Consider the following 17,759-nt stretch of genomic DNA (forward strand, 5'->3'; position numbering starts at 1 on the left):
ACATATTTACATTCAAAACTATTATTGAGATATTAAAATTAAGCTTTGAATGTCTGGCATCATATTTAATGACACCATTACCCTAAAAATATAATCTTTTTTGGCAATGCAGCCTATAAATATGTAGTTAAGATACTAAAACACTTAAAGGCTTGGCTTTCATTTTCACTTTCAAACAGGAGCTATTTCACAGCACAGAATATGCTGTTTTGAAAGATATCTGAAATAAATTGATGTTTTTGCCATCAGAAAGTTTTGTTTATGTTAGCAGGAAGTTGCCAGGCAAAAAAATGCACATACATTTAAAGTCACAGCGAAAAGTGTCAGACATGCATGCAGTCATGTTGACCAATATGGTAATTTAAGGCAGAAATGCTCAGTTCTTTACTGTTTTGTAATAAAAAAAAATAACAATGTCAGAAAGAAATACACTGATAGTTAGAAAACGGCAGGGTGTTATAAATATGTTAAATAGATATGCAAAGAGTTATAAAATTACAAAAATTAAGAACTCTCTGTGTATCTATCCACTGGAACATTGCAGATAAGTGATTAATCCGCTGATAAATCAGCTGATTTGACGATGTTTTTAAATGCTTTCTCGTAAGCTTGAAACGCTGTCAGTGATGTAATCAGCACACAAGCAGCCAATAGTGTTCAGCTTTTTCTGACGACTCCTCCCTCAAATTTTCATTGGCTGTGGTTTGGTAGCTTGAATGAGCTGTTGGGGAATGAGTTGTTGTCAGGTAGTCAGGTTATCATGTAGTGTGTGACCCCCCCTCTTGTGGATCATTCACAGAGTGTTGCGTAGTGTGAACACCACAGAGATTAAAAGACACAAAGTCAAGTCATGTAGTGTGAACGGCACAGCGATCTGCTGATGTTTAAAATCCTGTAGTGTGAACTAAGCTTAGGGCTTAAATCTGTAAGTGTACAGTGTTTAAAACTGTTGATTCCTATTTAGTTTCATTTCTAAATGTTTGTATCACACAAAAACTTTAGAAACTCACATCTGGTCTGAGCCCCCCCTCGGAGAATTGTCATTCTATAGCGATCGCTGATTGGCTCCTGTACTAGAAGGCGGGCTTTATTCACCATATAGCAATCGCTGATTGGCTCCTGTACTAGAAGGCAGACTTTATTCACGATATAGCAATCGCTCCTGTACTAGAAAGCGGGCTTTATTCACCATATAGCGATTGCTGATTGGCTCCTGTACTAGAAGGCGGACTTTATTCACGATATAGCAATCGCTCCTGTACTAGAAAGCGGGCTTTATTCACCATATAGCGATTGCTGATTGGCTCCTGTACTAGAAGGCGGACTTTATTCACGATATAGCAATCGCTCCTGTACTAGAAAGCGGGCTTTATTCACCATATAGCGATTGCTGATTGGCTCCTGTACTAGAAGGCGGACTTTATTCACCATATAGCGATTGCTGATTGGCTCCTGTACTAGAAGGCGGACTTTATTCACGATATAGCAATCGCTCCTGTACTAGAAAGCGGGCTTTATTCACCATATAGCGATTGCTGATTGGCTCCTGTACTAGAAGGCGGACTTTATTCACGATATAGCAATCGCTCCTGTACTAGAAAGCGGGCTTTATTCACCATATAGCGATTGCTGATTGGCTCCAGTACTAGAAGGTGGACTTTATTCACGATATAGCAATCGCTCCTGTACTAGAAAGCGGGCTTTATTCACCATATAGCGATTGCTGATTGGCTCCTGTACTAGAAGGCGGACTTTATTCACGATATAGCAATCGCTCCTGTACTAGAAAGCGGGTTTTATTCACCATATAGCGATTGCTGATTGGCTCCAGTACTAGAAGGTGGACTTTATTCACGATATAGCAATCGCTCCTGTACTAGAAAGCGGGTTTTATTCACCATATAGCGATTGCTGATTGGCTCCAGTACTAGAAGGTGGACTTTATTCACGATATAGCAATCGCTCCTGTACTAGAAAGCGGGCTTTATTCACCATATAGCGATTGCTGATTGGCTCCTGTACTAGAAGGCGGACTTTATTCACGATATAGCAATCGCTCCTGTACTAGAAAGCGGGTTTTATTCACCATATAGCGATTGCTGATTGGCTCCAGTACTAGAAGGTGGACTTTATTCACGATATAGCAATCGCTCCTGTACTAGAAAGCGGGTTTTATTCACCATATAGCGATTGCTGATTGGCTCCAGTACTAGAAGGCGGACTTTATTCACGATATAGCAATCGCTCCTGTACTAGAAAGCGGGCTTTATTCACCATATAGCGATTGCTGATTGGCTCCAGTACTAGAAGGTGGACTTTATTCACGATATAGCAATCGCTCCTGTACTAGAAAGCGGGTTTTATTCACCATATAGCGATTGCTGATTGGCTCCTGTACTAGAAGGCGGGGCTTCCTTTGCCATATTGAATGTTATACTTTTCCCCATTCAAAAGTATACGAGTGACATGTCTTGTGTATTCTATAGTCTTTTTTGTTTAAGCTGAGCACTGTATATGGAAAGCAGCATCCCAGCTGAGTGTGTGTTTGTGTGTGGTATTTCAGCGTTACCCTCAGCCGCGCGGGCAGAAGAAAAAGAAGGTGGTGAAGTATGGGATGGGCGGCATGATCGTGATGCTCCTGATCTGCATCGTCTGGTTTCCTCTGCTCTTCATGTCTCTGGTCAAATCTGTGGCAGGAGTGGTTAACAAACCTCTGGAGGTGTCCGTCTCGCTCACGCTCGGAGGACTTCAGGTAAAATGCCAAAAATATTCACACACTGTTGCCACACAGAGGTTTAAACTACTTATTAAAGTAATTTTTGCATAATAGATTTCCATCAAGACTATTTATAAGACAAACATGATCACTGCCATTTTTTAAGAAGTTGAGACTTTAATTAAATAATTAAATGTATTAATTAAAACTAGAAAAGTAAAGCTCGGCAAACTTTATGGTGGCTTGAGAAATCCCAGTCTGAAAGTTTAAAGTAGTTATAAAGTTTAAATAATTACAGTAATTTTTAAGAAGTTTGAAGCAGCTGGCATAAAGCGATCACTACACTACACTAGGTTAGCATGTTACTAGTATGGATTGGCATGTTTCTCGCTAGGTGGTTGAAAGAGGGGGTTCTGAGTGGTTGCTAAGCGGTTGCCAAGGCATTTGTAGGCAGCCTCTAGGTTGTTCTGAGTGGTTGCTAGAATGTTGCTACTCAGTTGTTTGGTTGTTCTGAGTGGTAGTTAAGGTGTTGCTAAGGGGATCTAGGTGGTTGCTAAGGTGTTGCTAGGCAGTTGCTTGGGTCTTCTAAGTAGTTGCTAAGGCATTGCTAGGGTGTTCTATGTGGTAACTAAGATGTTGCTAGGCGGTTGCTAAGGTGTTTTGAGTGGTTGCTAGGTGTTTGCTAAGGTGTTACTAGGTGGTTGCTAAGGTGTTCTAGGTCATTGCTAAACTGTTGCTAGGTGGTTGGTAGAGTTTTCTGAGTGGTTGCTAACGCATTGCTATGTGGGTGCTAAGGTGTTCTAAGTGGTTGCTAAGGTGTTATTATGTGGTTGCTAGGGTGTTGTGAGTGGTTGTTAGGTGGTTGCTAGGGTGTTGCTAGGTGGTTGCTATGATGTTCTATTTCGTTGCTAAAGTGTTGCTAGGTGGTTGCTAGGGTGTTCTGAGTGGTTGCTAGGCGGTTGCTAGGGTTTTGCTAGGTTAGCTATAGTCTTCTAGGTCATTGCTAAGGTGTTGCTAAGTGGTTGCTAGGTGCATGTTCTGAGTGGTTGCTAGGCAGTTGCTAGGTCGTTGCTAAAGAGTTCTAGGTCATTGCTAAAGTATTGCTAGGTGGTTGCTAGGGTTTTCTGAGTGGTTGCTAGGTGATTGCTAAGACGTTGCTATGTGGTTGCTATGGTGTTTTAGGTAGCTGCTAATGCATTGCTAGGGGGTTGCTAGGGTGTTTTGAATGGTTGCTAGGCAGTTGCTAGGTGGTTGCTAAGGTATTCTAGGTCATTGCTAAGGTGTTGCTAGATGGTTGCTAGGGTGTTTTAAGTGGTTGCTATGCGTTTGCTAAGGTATTGTTAGATGGTTGCTAAGGTGTTTAAGATTGTTGCTAAGGCATTGCTAGGTGATTGTTAGGGTGTTCTGAGTGGTTGCTATGGTGTTGCTAGGTGGTTGCTTAGGTGTTGCTTGGCAGTTGCTAAGGTGTTGCTAGGCAGTTACTAAGGGGTTCTAGGTTGTTGGTAAGGTGTTGCAAGGTGGTTGCTAATGTGTTCTGAGTTGTTGCTAGGAAGTGGCTAAGGTGTTGCGAGGGTGATGCTAGTTGATAAGATTTTCTGAGTAGTTGCAAGGCGGTTGATAACCTAAATTGCTAACCTAAGTTAGCATGTTTCTAGCATAAATTACCATGCCACTAGCATGTTTCTAGCATAAATTACCATGTTGTTAGCATGAATTTAGTATGAATTAGCATGTTGCTAGTATGTTAACATGTCGTTAGTATGTTTTAGTATGGATTGGTATATTGTTAGCATGTATTGGTATGTTGTTAGTGTGTCCAATGTAAAGTCAGTGGCAGTTGTTTTTACAATGGAAGTCTATGGGACAGTTGCTAGGGTGCTGTAAGTGGTTGCAAGGGTGTGGCTAGTAAGTTTAAAGGTGATCAGTGATTGGCAGATTGGTCGTCTGAGTTAAATGAGCCCAACCTGTATGACAGTCTGAAGCAAAGTTATAAGGTCAAACAGTCTGGTCCAACGTTAAGTCAATGGGACTTTTCCGGGTCAGGTTTTGGAAAAACGTAAGTCGGATCAGTTGAAAAAGAAATAACAACCTGAGTCAGACCAGTTTGGAGGTTTGGAGTTAGTTTGGTGGTTGTAGTATGAACACTCCAGGAGGAGATGCATATGGAAATTATTCTCATAAGAAGAAGAGGGAAGAATAATAAGCTTATGTCGTATAATAGTATGTTGGCTTTCTCAAGCCACCATAGTTATCCAGTCGTTCTTCAATTATTCTCTGTGGAACTGATGTTGTGTATGTCTTTCCTGTAGGATTTGTTCTAACCTCAAGTTGTTTACAGTTTGGAAACTAACAAGGCTCTCTTTTTCTTCTCCTTGTGTGTGTGACATTCTGTCCTCCAGCCGATCTTCACAATGAGTGCCCAGCAGAACCATATCAAATCCGTCACTGGGGCAGAATTTAAGAAGTTCACAGATCACTACAAGTCTAATGCAGTAAGTGCCTGTTGTCAAATTACAGCCAATACTATGTGTTTTAGGACAGTGTTTCTCAACCACATTCCTTGAGGACCACCAGCACTGCATGTTTTGGATGTCTCCTTCACAGCTTTAAGGCACTGCAGTGTCCCTGTATCTGCAGTTACACTCAGTAAACAGCTGTTCGGTGAACTGATGACTTTTAGAGTCATTTCAATTGAGCACATGAACTTAATGGTAAATCAGCGCAGTTTAAGAATGCGATCAAATGTTAGCAGGAAATGGACGTTTTTAAAATTTCAGTACAGATTGGTATCGAATTCCAGTATCGTGACAACACTACCAGTATCGTCCGAACAGTTGATGCTCACCATTGACTTCTATATTACCATCACCAGTTGTTTTTGCTCTGTTTACCTTTTGGTCCATCTAGACCAGGGGTCACCAAACTTGTTCCTGGAGGGCCGGTGTCCTGCAGATTTTAGCTCCAACCCTAATCAAACACACCTGAACAAGCTAATCAAGGTCTTACTAGGTGAAACAATCAGGCAGGTATGTTGAGGCAAGTTGGAGCTAAACCCTGCAGGGACACCGGCCCTCTAGGACCGAGATTGGTGACCCTTGATCTAGACTGAAACAGATCACCAGTACTTCCAAACTAAAGCAGGGTCTTATTTTCAAAATGCTCCATTTTCACGGGTTGAAGATACTTTAGCTGTGTGGAAGCCAGGCGTAATCATGATAAAACATGTGCAATTCCAAGTGAAGTTTATTCATAAATTAATTTCAAGAGGATCACGTGCTTATAATTGACACGGCTGGCCCCGAGTCAAGCTAATGTACGAACCACCAATCAGACTATTCCTAACCCAGTATAAATAACCAAGCATCTTACCATTAGTCATCTTCGTCTTAAAGAATCCCCCCTTCCACCCCCTCTCCTCCTCTTTTCTCTATAGGGCAGCACGGCGGCCCAGTGGCTAGCACTGTGGCCTCATAGCAAAAATGCCTCCGGGTCGGGTCTCTACTCAGCCGGACAGCATTTCCATGTGGAGTTCATGTTTTCCCTGTGCTTGCATGGGTTTTCCCCGGGTCCTCCGGTTTCTTCCCACAATCCCAAAAACATGAGACTTAAGTAAATTGACTACCAAATCAGCACCATATTCAAATCCATCAACAACACACCACCTTAGCAATCCTTAAGCAGCAGGAGAGGGGGGGGGGGGGTCTTGAGATCTACCTGAGCTCAAACTCCCCTCTCGCCCTGCAACGGGATGTAGCCCCAGGCTCTCAAGAGCTCAAGGCTCTCTCCCAGGTAGCATGCCAAACTAGCTTATTACCAATCATCAGCTAAGTGTGAACTCTCGAAATATAAACGCACTGGTGTAAACAGAACCTAAGATGCTTGTGTCTCCTGCAGAATGCCATCATGTTCCTGGAGTCGTATTTTCCTGAGGATCTGACAATAGCACATCTAGAGGGAAGTTCAAACTCGCTCTGGACCATCAGCCCCCCGAGCAAGGAAAACCTGAAGAATATGCTCAATGACACGAGAGAGCCGTTTCCTCTCACCTTCACCTGGTCCATTCAAAGGTAAAGTTTCACACAGAATGCTTTTAAAAGCTCCAGGTCAGATTTTTTTGAAGCGTTAAAATGATCGGAGTCACTGAATGTATTGAACTTACTGCCATGCTCAAGCAACCAATTTGAGACAAGTGTGCAAAAAAGTACCTCAGACATACATGCTAAAAAAAAGTGTACGAAAGTGTCTTTGAGTTACCAATATGGACGTTTAGGTACAAATATGTACCTTTTGAAAAGGTACCGCACCACTGACAGCTCTTGTACAATCCTTGCCATGTCTACAGGGTGGGCCATTTATATGGATACACCGTAATGAAATGGTTGGTGATATTAACGTCCTGTTTGTGGCACATGTGAGGGGGCAAACTTTTCAAGATGGGTGGTGACCATGGCAATTGTCTATGGTGTGAAAATACAAGATGTGCAGCACCTAAAACTACGGACACTGGAACCCTGTGCTGGCGTTTCTCCTGCGATGTTGCTATCAGTGTGTGAAGAGTGGGAGAAGAGGGTTGCATTGACAATCCAACACAATGGGCAGCACATTGAACACATTTTATAAGTGGTCAGAAACTTGTAAATAACTCATGAAAGAATAAAGTTACGTTAAAACCAAGCACACCATTGTTTTTCTTGTGAAATTCCCAATCAGTTTGATGTGTCAAATGACCCTCTTCCTATTGAAAAAAAGAAAAGTTGGATCCAAGATGGCCGACTTCAAAATGGCCACCATGGTCACCACCCATCTTGAAAAATTTCCCCCCTCACATATACTAATGTGCCACAAACAGGACGTTAATATCACCAACCATTCCCGTTTTATTAAGGTGTATCCATATAAATGGCCCACCCTGTGCATATATTTGCATTAAAGGGATAGTTCACCCAAAATTAAAATTAATCCACTATTTAATCTCCCTTAAGTGATTCCAAACCTTTATTCAATTCAATTCAGCTTTATTTGTATACCGCTTTTACAATGTAGATTGTGTCAAAGCAGCTTCACATAGTAGATCATAGTAAATTAAAACAGTGTAGTTCAGTTTTCAGAGTTTAAGTTCAGTTCAGTTTAGCTCAGTTCAGTGGGGTTTAATAATCACAACTGAGAGTCCAAACACTGAAGAGCAATCCATCAATGCGCAGCTCTACAGATCCCGAACCATGCAAGCCAGTGGCGACAGCGGCGAGGGAACAAACTTCACCAATTACCAAAAGTGATCAATTAAAAAACCTAGAGAGAAACCAGGCTCAGTTGGGCACGACCATTTCTCCTCTTGCCGAACGTCTTGTGCAAAGCTGCAGTCTAGGCGCCGGAGAAGCTGGACGTCAGCGAGATCCGTCTGTCCCTTGAGCATCACAGGAATCAGTCTCATGCTCTCCACTCCTCCATGACCACCACAGTAGCTGCTCAGGATACGGCCTGGTCCAGGATTATGGAAACCTTGGCATCATCTCGTCGCTGGGCTTGGATTGAATCTGTGGCGCTTCATAGTCTGAGGGCCTCGGGATGAGTATCCCCAGGTGGAAATAGAGAATAAAGGAATAATTAGCATAGCTGTTGTTCATAGTGTATATAAACGAGATGTAAAAACCTGTGTGGGGCACATTCATGTATCATACCGCTAAGTGATGCACTGAGTTTGCTTTAGATCAGTGGTTCTCAAACTGTGGTACGTGTACCACTAGTGGTACGCAGGCTTCCTTCTAGTGGTACGTGGAGGAATGAAATATGTTTTGTACATACTACACACATTTACTATCACAACAAAATTGATCAAAAATTGTGTATATAATATGCCATATATGACATATTAGCCTATATTTCTGAGGTAATCTGCCACGTTTTTTTAACTGTGCAGAGTTGAAGCTGCTTTACTGGGCCTACTACACTATGCTGTATTTCAATACTGCTCATTTTGGTGGTACTTGGAGAAACTATTTTTTTCTGAGGTGGTACTTGATGAAGAAGGTTTGAGAACCACTGCTTTAGATGAATTGCAAGAGTTTAAGCATCGGACATTATCAGGAAGTTTATTCTAGAGTTTAGGAGCCATAAATGAAAAGGCTCAACCTCCTTTACACGACATAGAATTTTTAGATCTTAAAGAGCGGGTTGGATTGTAGCGAGACCGAAGATTGGTTAGATAAACAGGAGCTAGATTATTTAAAGCTTTATAGCTAAGAAGCAACATTTTAAAATCATTATGACACTTAACTATGTAAGGAGGATAAAATTCGGGTGATATGATCATATTTTCTAGACCTGGTAAGAACTCTGGCAGCTGCATTTTGTACTAGTTGAAGTTTGTTAATAGAGGATGCTGGGCAGCCAGCAAACAGAGCATTACAGTAATCCAGCCTGGAAGTCATAAAAGCATGGACTAGCTTTTTTTGCATCTGAGATGGATAGCATACTTTGTAACTTCGTAACTAATATTTCTCAGATGAAAGAAGGCAGTTTTTGTGACATGGAATTTATGATTTTCAAAAGTTTATAAGCTCTTTTCCTCTGTTGGACAGAAAAGAAGATATTTTGAAGGATGTTAAAAACTGGTAACTGTTGACTTCCATGGTAGGAAATTAAGTATAGGTTTCCGACCTTTTTCAAGGTATCTCTTTCTGAGTTTAATAGATGAAAAAAATTACAGCAATTTTGATTTTGGGTGAACTATCTCTTCAAAAAGCAGTTGTGCTATGGTATATTAATCACACAAACATGAGGTTTTCATGTCAAGTTGATGAATTTTTGTGTGTTCTGCATTGCTGTGTTTGTACATCAGGAACCTCAGTTTAGGTGCCAAAGCTGAAACTGCAATGGGGAAATACTTCATTGAGCTGGACAACGAGACTAGAAAAGGTCTAACTGATCAACTGGGGAATAGCAGCCAGCGTGTGTGAGTTCAAACTTCTAAATGTCCTAAATAGTATTTAGTTTTCTTGTATTTAGAATTAGTATGCTCCGAATTATAGCATGTTGAAATGAGTATTACAGAGTTATAGATCGTCTACTATTTCCAGTAGAAATCCAAAGTGCTGATGTGTGTGAACTCTGTCTGCTAATATTGCTCATAATACAGTTCATATTCGATGAGAATTTGATTAGAACTACAAACACACAAAAAAAAAAGATCTTCAGATCTCCTCATTCACCACCAGTGTGCAGAATCCACCTGGTAGATGCGACAGCAGCCATATTGCGCCAGACCGCACGCCACACATCAGCTGATTGGTGGAAAGGATACAATTGTGATATCGGGATGGTTAGTAGGCCATGATAGACACAAGCCTGTGGGCAAATTTGGCCAGGATGCCAGGGTTAAACCCTCTCCTTTTTTCCGAAGAACATTCAGGGATTTTTAATGACCACAGAAAGTCGGTCCTTGGTTTAACGTCTAATCCAAAAGACACGCTCACTGAGCAGTATAGAGTCCCCATCACTATAGTGGGGCATTAGGACCCACACAGACCACTGGTTGAGCTCCTCCTGCTTGTCTCACTTACACCACTTCCAGCAGCAACTTAGCTTTCACATGTGTTCTTCCATACAGTTACTGACCTCGCGCAACCCTTCTTAGCTTCAGTGGGCGACCATATGAGAGTTGCAGAGAGCTAGCTGCCAGTAATGATTGGTAATTAATATCCGAGCACAGCAAATTTGCCAGTGTACATTTTATACCACAGGTGTTGAATTTGACACTTTTACTTTTCTGGTGTCTATATGAGTCCTACCAGCCAAGTGTCCAGGTTACACTTTCAAAAGTGTTGAATATATACACCTCTGTGCAGTGTAAAATATTTTACACTCAGTGTAAAACTGCACACAGCATTCAACATTTTTACACCTGCAGGGCAAATTGTCCAGTGTACACATAACTCCACAGGTGTTAAAGGGCACCTATGGTAAAAAATCTACTTTTCAAGCTGTTTGGACAGACATGAGTGTAAGTGTAGTGTACATACTGTCATATTGGGGTGATATAAACACACACAGTGCTATCTTTTTATTATTTAACAACATAAAAACGGTGGACCAATTGGAGTGGTTTTCAGAGCAACTGCAACTTGATGTAGGAGTGCGGTTCCCCTGCCCACCAATATTGATTGACAGACGTATAACCATATCCTCAGTTTGTCGTTTCACATCACCAAAGCGATATTACTAAAGGAACACCCTTGCTCTATTATTAGATGTAAGGCTCATTGGGCTCAACACAATATTCTCCACATTATCGCTCTAATCGGAATTATTGGTTGTACTTTTAGGTAGGTTTACAAACATTTACTTTTCATTGCGTCTACCTTAAACTTCAGCCGTTCGCATTACTCACGTTCACAGAAGCTCCCTGTGATCTTAACTAGTTGCAGCTGGAAAAGTGGGGGCTTTGCATTTACACGGGGCTTCACGCTTGACAGAAGGCGTGTCTGAAGTTGGGGCTAACGCGATCGTCATAGCAGCGTCAGCCAATGAAATTCAGTGAGCAATAGGCCACTGTCTAGATGGTGTGTGCATACAGCGATCTGATTGGCGGACGCTTCCATCGGCGCTTGAAAAGTTGAGCTAGTCCCAACTTCTGCAGCGAGCAACGCCTTTGAAGCGGCGCCGACGGATCCACAATGCAGTTCGGCAACGCCTGACGTCGCCCATTCAAAGCGAATGGGAAACGTTCGTGTGAACGGGCGTCATGTGCGTCTCTCCATTGGAAATAAAATAACAAACTTGCCTGCAGGTCGTACACCAGAAACTCAGCTCTGCGTGGCGCGACACTGACACAGCACCATGTACTTTGGAATTTTGGGCATGGGTTTCTGTCGGGGATGCACGCGGCGGCGCTTCAAGTTGGCGGTTGGGCCCCGCGGACAGCCGCCAACTCGGGGTTGCCAGTGTGTGCCCTTATGGAAACCTGTGTTTAGAGTTCTAACATGTGTATCACAACGATTTGGGACACTTTATGTTTCTGCCACGCCACAGAGTGACAAAATGAAACTTCTGAACCCAATCAGAGGAGCCTGATAGAAAATGCTCATTTACAAGAAAAGAGGTCTGATGGATTTAGAGGGGTTTACATCTGAACTCTTTATTTGGAGAAATGAATAATTTTGTTTTAAACTTTGTCAACATTTTTTCTTATTACAGGACAATCAAAAAAATATTTCCAAGGTACATCAGAGCACCAAGCGACTCTAATGCCAAACCTATTGACCAGCTTTACAACGGTAATACACCAGCTCACCACTACTATCTCTGACATACAGTATACAGTTGAAGTCAGAATTATTAGCTCTCCTGAATTATTAGTCCTCCTGTTTATTTTTCTCCCAATTTCTGTTTAGCTGAAAGAAGATTTTTGTCAACACATTTCTAAACACAATAGTTTTACTTACTCATTTCTAATAACCGATTTCTTTTATCTTTGCCCTGATGACAGTAAATAATATTTGACCAGATATTTTATTTAATGACTTGTATACAGCTTAAAGTGACATTTAAAGGCTTAACTAGGTTAATAAGTTAGGGTAATTAGGACAGTCATTGTATAAGAGTGGTTTGTTTTGTAGACAAAATTGGAAAAAAAAAATTGCTTGAGGGGTAATAATTTTGACCTTAAAAATGATTTTAAAAAATTAATAACTGCTTTTATTCTAGCCGAAATAAAACAAATAAGACTTTCTCTAGAAGAAAAAATATTATAGGAAATACTGTGAAAATTTCTTTGCTCTGTTAAACATCATTTGGGAAATATTTAAAAAAGAAAATTCACAGGAGGGCGAATCATTCTGACTTCAACTGTATATTGCTACATGTCTAACGCTATATGTGTTTCTCTTCGCTTTCCTCAGATGGAGAGTACATGGACATCACACTGTTTTTAAATAAGAAGAACAGCTCAGAAGGCGTTCAGGAGTGGTGGATCGTCAATCAGACAGATTCGGGTCCATTACCTGGACTCAACGGGTCTGGTCTTCAGATCTACATCATCAGTGACCAAGTCAGTCCACCCAGTCTGGGCTTTCTGGCTGGTTATGGGTAAGTTAAAACCGTGATCGTAGTTTACAAGTCTCAACTTATGTTGCTGTCCTCGTTTAGTCAATTAGAATAAATATGATGTTTCATAAATCTGGACTTTACTAGAACTATGTTAAGCTGCTTTGACACATCTACATTGTAAAACGCGCTTTATAATGAAAATAAAACATGAATACATTCTTGTATGTATTTAACAGGAGTTCACTTTAACTGCTCAATTTGTGATAGGAAATACAACTTCACCCATAATGATGTGCAAAGAATTCCAGCAATTAGAGATTTGCATCAGCTATCTATGACTCCATCTACTATAAATAGTTGTTCTCTACATGCTTTCATAACTTGAAACATATTGTTTGTTATGGCACTGCCATTTGCAGTGTTTCAAGAGATTATATTTAGCTGAAATCACAGAAATTACAATATTAAAATATATTAGTATTTACGGTGACCGGAAAGTGCAAAACAACAAAGCAAAGTAATGTTTTCAGCCAATAAAATTTTCCGATGAAAGACTGATAAGACTATTTTCAGTTTCATAAGGGACCTTTTACACCATCGATGATGAAGATTTTAATTAGTTTAACAACAAAACACCGCTCTTCCGCCTAGTCTCTCCCTATATTGTTTACCATGCAGCTCTAAATATTCGCTCTGAAATAGCATGTCAGTTTGGCTTGCACACCGCTGGACAAGCACTAGTTGTTTATAACATGAAAGAGGGTTCTTCTTTTGCTGTTCTCGTGTTTAAGGAGGCGTGGCTCTAGACGGCAGGGGAGGAACTGGGATTCAGAGATTTATGCTAAGCTGTTAGCATTGTGGAAGATCACCTACTCCACCTTTAATGCCGAGTTCAGACTGCATGATTTTCCAACTAGTCGTGTCACAGAGGTTTTCACACTGCTTGACTATCTGCGCTAGCGTTTTGTCACTGCTTTGTTTACACTGCAAGATGGTTCGGCGACATGGACATTCACATTGCATGACTTTACTATAGGGAGAATCGCCGACAACTTCGTCCAAACTACGTCTCACAGCCAAAAACATGTAGTATATCTTTTGTTATTAACTACATAATGAGAAAGAAGCCTTTAATGGGGTAGAACATGTACATGTTTGCTCTCCTGGGTTTAAAGGGAATTAGCCATTTCTCCTCAACGTTGATAATAAACTAATTTCTTTCTGTATGAAACGTCAAACAGACACGGTTGCTCCTGAGTCCTGTCAAACCTCCACTAGTTTTTCCTCCATTTCGTGGGTCCAAATAAACCGAAAAAGAGCACTTTTAACTTCTCCCCCAGCCTCCCGCTGGCCTGCAGCAGGTATACACACATGCACACACAAGTGAAAGCTGCTCTCTCATTGGCTGTAGGTGATGGCTGATGTTATTTTCAGTCAAAACTCAATTCACACGGCATGATTCGAATCGCCGACAGCTCCAGATATTTAGCACGCCAAATATCTCACAGGCATCTGCGACTCATCGGCGATTCTCTCAGATGCGTCTTTGATCGTTCATACTGTGTGATTGTCACTCACGTGCACGAGCAGCGTTTTGCCTGTGATTTCAGGCATTTGTTGGCGATTTCTCAAAACCTGTCGGCGAGCCAAAATCGGGGCTAAAATCACGCAGTCTGAACTAGGCATAAGTCGTGACTTAGTGACGTATGGAAGACTGTTTCCAGGTCCAAGCCGCTACTCATTTAAATTGAGAAAATATTTGTTTATGACCACTTTTTAGTCATGTCACACTTTAAAGTGAATTTTATACAAATGTATAAATAGTTAATCACTTTCTGGCCATCGGATATTAGGCATGAATATATTTATTGCGATCAGGGTTTTCGAAAGTATTACATAGCTTTGTAAACCTTTATTATAAGCATTTGATGAATCTCCCCATACAGCTTGATACACTTAAAGGTGCAGTTGGTGATCTGCCAAAATGCTAACCGCTTAGCATATTATCTTTGGACGGCGGGGAGGGATTGTGATTCAAAGTCACACCCCCTGAAATCGCGCGCGCACCGCGTCACAACAGCAGACAGACATCCCACTGGTTCATGTCATTCGCCAGTTAGTTAGTGGCAGCGCTTTGCAAGAATTACATTTATTACTTTGCCACACTTACATACTATTTCAGAGCGAATATTCAGAGTAAAATGGTAAACAGTATAGGAAGGCTGTCATTGTTCAAAAATGACCCAGTGTGAATATAAAAGCAACTTCAGCTCAATAAAGCAGGTTAGGCGGAATAGCGCTATTTACTGATGTTTTGTTGTTAAACTAAATAAAATTCTACATTACAGATGCTGTCAAAGAACCTTATGAAACTGAAAATAATCACATTGATCTTTTACCGGGAGATTTCAGTGGCTGAACAACACGTCTGTGCATAGAAGTCATTCATAACAACACAATCTAACATAAAATAGTTTCAAAACAGAACATTACCTGTCTAACAGTAATACTTCAGCCATAGTGTCGTCCTTCCTCCAGCGTGCTAAAGTAACTCCAATATTGATTCAGGTATTTAAAAGTTTCAATTCAGCTTTTGATTTCTCCCGGTCCGTCTCGTGACCTTGCGGCCGCTTTAAGAGCGAATTATACTCGCGCCTGGCTTTACAGTAATCGGCCCGAGCTCGGCTGTCCTTCGGCGCCTCCGGCTCCGACTCGGCATCTGCAAACGGCCCGCAGCTCGCTCGCGCGCATGCGTTTGTGATGCAGACGGGCACGCGCTAATGGCGGATCTGCGTGAACACATGCGCAGAAGTCTGAATCTACATTTGCTGACAGACAGTCTGACCTGCTTATCAGAATTGTGGGAGATATCGGCCGACTCTATTTAAGTGGATGAACATTTTTTTGTTTTATGCTTTACCCAGAATATAAAAATACATATAAACACATTTAGATCATTTACTGTAATCATTACTATTGGACTGTGAAGAGACTTTCAACCAGCACAACAACAAATGTTTCTGAAGACAATCACCTACTGCACCTTTAACAAGCGGAGAACCACTCCTAAGAATCTATTTTTCTGTAAACTGAGATTTACACATCACCTGAATCAATAAGCTTTACATTGTTAGGATAGGATGATGTGAGACATTTGCAGCTGTCTAAATTTATGATATATTTACGATGAGATGTTAACAAAATGTCTACATTAAACATGATGTTATTCTTTGTAATTTATGTCCTAAAAGGAAAAAAATATATATATATTTTGTCTAGTACATTCATATTATTGGATATTCCTACAAATATTCGCATGCAACGTGGTTTTGTGCTTCATTTAATTAACCCATGTTCATTGTTTTCATGGTGATCTGCGTGTGCACAGGATCATGGGTCTGTACATGTCAGTGGTTTTGGTGATCGGGAAGTTTGTGCGCGAGTTCTTCAGCGGGATCTCGCACACCATCATGTTCGAAGAGCTCCCTAACGTGGACCGAATCCTAAAACTCTGCACCGATATCTTCCTGGTCCGAGAGACGGGCGAACTGGACCTGGAGGAAGACCTTTACGCCAAACTCATCTTCCTCTACCGCTCTCCAGAAACCATGATCAAATGGACCAGAGAGAAGAGTGAGTAAAAATAAAAATGAAGACGAGAACAGAGAGAAGCTTCAAAGCTTATTTCAGCTCTTGAACTAGAAGATCCTCCAAACTAAGAGGGAGAAGCTTCCTGAATTCAGCTCTTGAACAGGAAGATCCTCCAAACTAACTGTCTCGGTATTGACGTTTTGATTTGAATTGAACAAGGAAAAGCTTCAAACCTGAATTCAGCTCTTGAACTAGAAGATCCTCAAAACTAACAGGGAGAAGCTTCAAACCTGAATCCAGCTCTTGAACTGGAATATCCTCCAAATAAACATGGAGTAGCTTCAATCCCGAATTCAGCTCCTGAACTGGAATATCCTCCAAACTAACATGGAGAAGCTTCAACCCTGAATCCAGCTCTTGAACTGGAGAAGCGTATCTCTTCATGCTAACTGATGAAACATTAGCACTCACGATGTGTGGTTTTCGTCCACTCGCTAATGTTTTTAAAGGGCTTTGACAAAGGCATGCGCCACTTTGAATCTATTTGGACCTTTGGGAGTGCATGCGACGTGAGGATTTTCCCTCATGAGACTTTTGAACCGAAGCCATAGGTGGCGCTGTGAATTACGTGACAATCTCGATTTGCCTTATTTCCTTTGTACAATCAAATGCATCGTTACTCACTACTTTCTCAGGAATACATACGGATCATTTCATGACGACGGGATATCAACGTTTTTTTTTTCCCTCACGTGCAACAAAGTGTGACCCAGGAGGAACGTTCTGTACGCTACAATAATACATTTTCTCCTTTGAGACTTTAAGGAGATTGTTTTTAATTTATAAACCTATGTGGGACATAACAAGGACTTTCAGTGTTTTATAAGACTTGAAGTGTAATTATTATTATTTTTACGTAACGAAAGGGGGATTATCATGCTAAAGTTACCAACGAATCAGTTTCAGCAACTCTGGATTGTTTTTTTCAGATTTATTCGTGAAACAGAACGAATGTTCAATGTGTTTTTGTTTATTTATTGATTCGTTCAAGTGATTTTATGAATGAGTTATATTGAAACTTGTTCAGAACTTATTTCGAAAATTTCTGCGTAAATACAGAATTTTATTTTTTATTTTGTAATTCCAAAAACTAGTTCATTTCATCATAAATCTAGATTATTTTTGACTATTTTTCCCTTAGAAATGTGTGAAATGTGCGCAATTTTTTTTTATTAAACGTTTAATTCATATAAAAAACAAACAAATTATTTTATAAATTAATTAATTTAAACAAATATTTTTGGTAACACTTTATAATAACTAAACACTATAAATCATTTACTAAGCATTAGCATCTAGGGTGTTCATTATTTGTTAAGCATTAACTCTACTTTAATAAACGTTAATA

The 17,759-nt window shown here is 40.7% G+C and overlaps 1 protein-coding gene across 6 annotated transcripts in view; it reads left to right on the forward strand.

Moving 5' to 3' along the window:
* The window catches only part of piezo2b (piezo-type mechanosensitive ion channel component 2b), a 251,114-nt gene extending 233,559 nt beyond the window's left edge, over window positions 1-17,555 (forward strand). For all 6 annotated transcript variants that reach the window (XM_021468270.3, XM_021468277.3, XM_021468271.3 and 3 more), the window contains 7 exons: window positions 2,564-2,752; window positions 5,116-5,208; window positions 6,611-6,783; window positions 9,555-9,668; window positions 11,909-11,988; window positions 12,613-12,799; window positions 16,149-17,555. In XM_021468270.3, coding sequence (XP_021323945.2) covers window positions 2,564-2,752; window positions 5,116-5,208; window positions 6,611-6,783; window positions 9,555-9,668; window positions 11,909-11,988; window positions 12,613-12,799; window positions 16,149-16,401 — 1,089 coding nt within the window. In that variant the 3' untranslated portion in view covers window positions 16,402-17,555. The remainder of the gene's footprint in view (window positions 1-2,563; window positions 2,753-5,115; window positions 5,209-6,610; window positions 6,784-9,554; window positions 9,669-11,908; window positions 11,989-12,612; window positions 12,800-16,148) is intronic.
* Window positions 17,556-17,759: the final 204 nt, after the last annotated feature.

This window comes from Danio rerio, chromosome 2, assembly GCF_049306965.1.
Source record: "Danio rerio strain Tuebingen ecotype United States chromosome 2, GRCz12tu, whole genome shotgun sequence".
Lineage (NCBI taxonomy): Eukaryota > Metazoa > Chordata > Actinopteri > Cypriniformes > Danionidae > Danio > Danio rerio.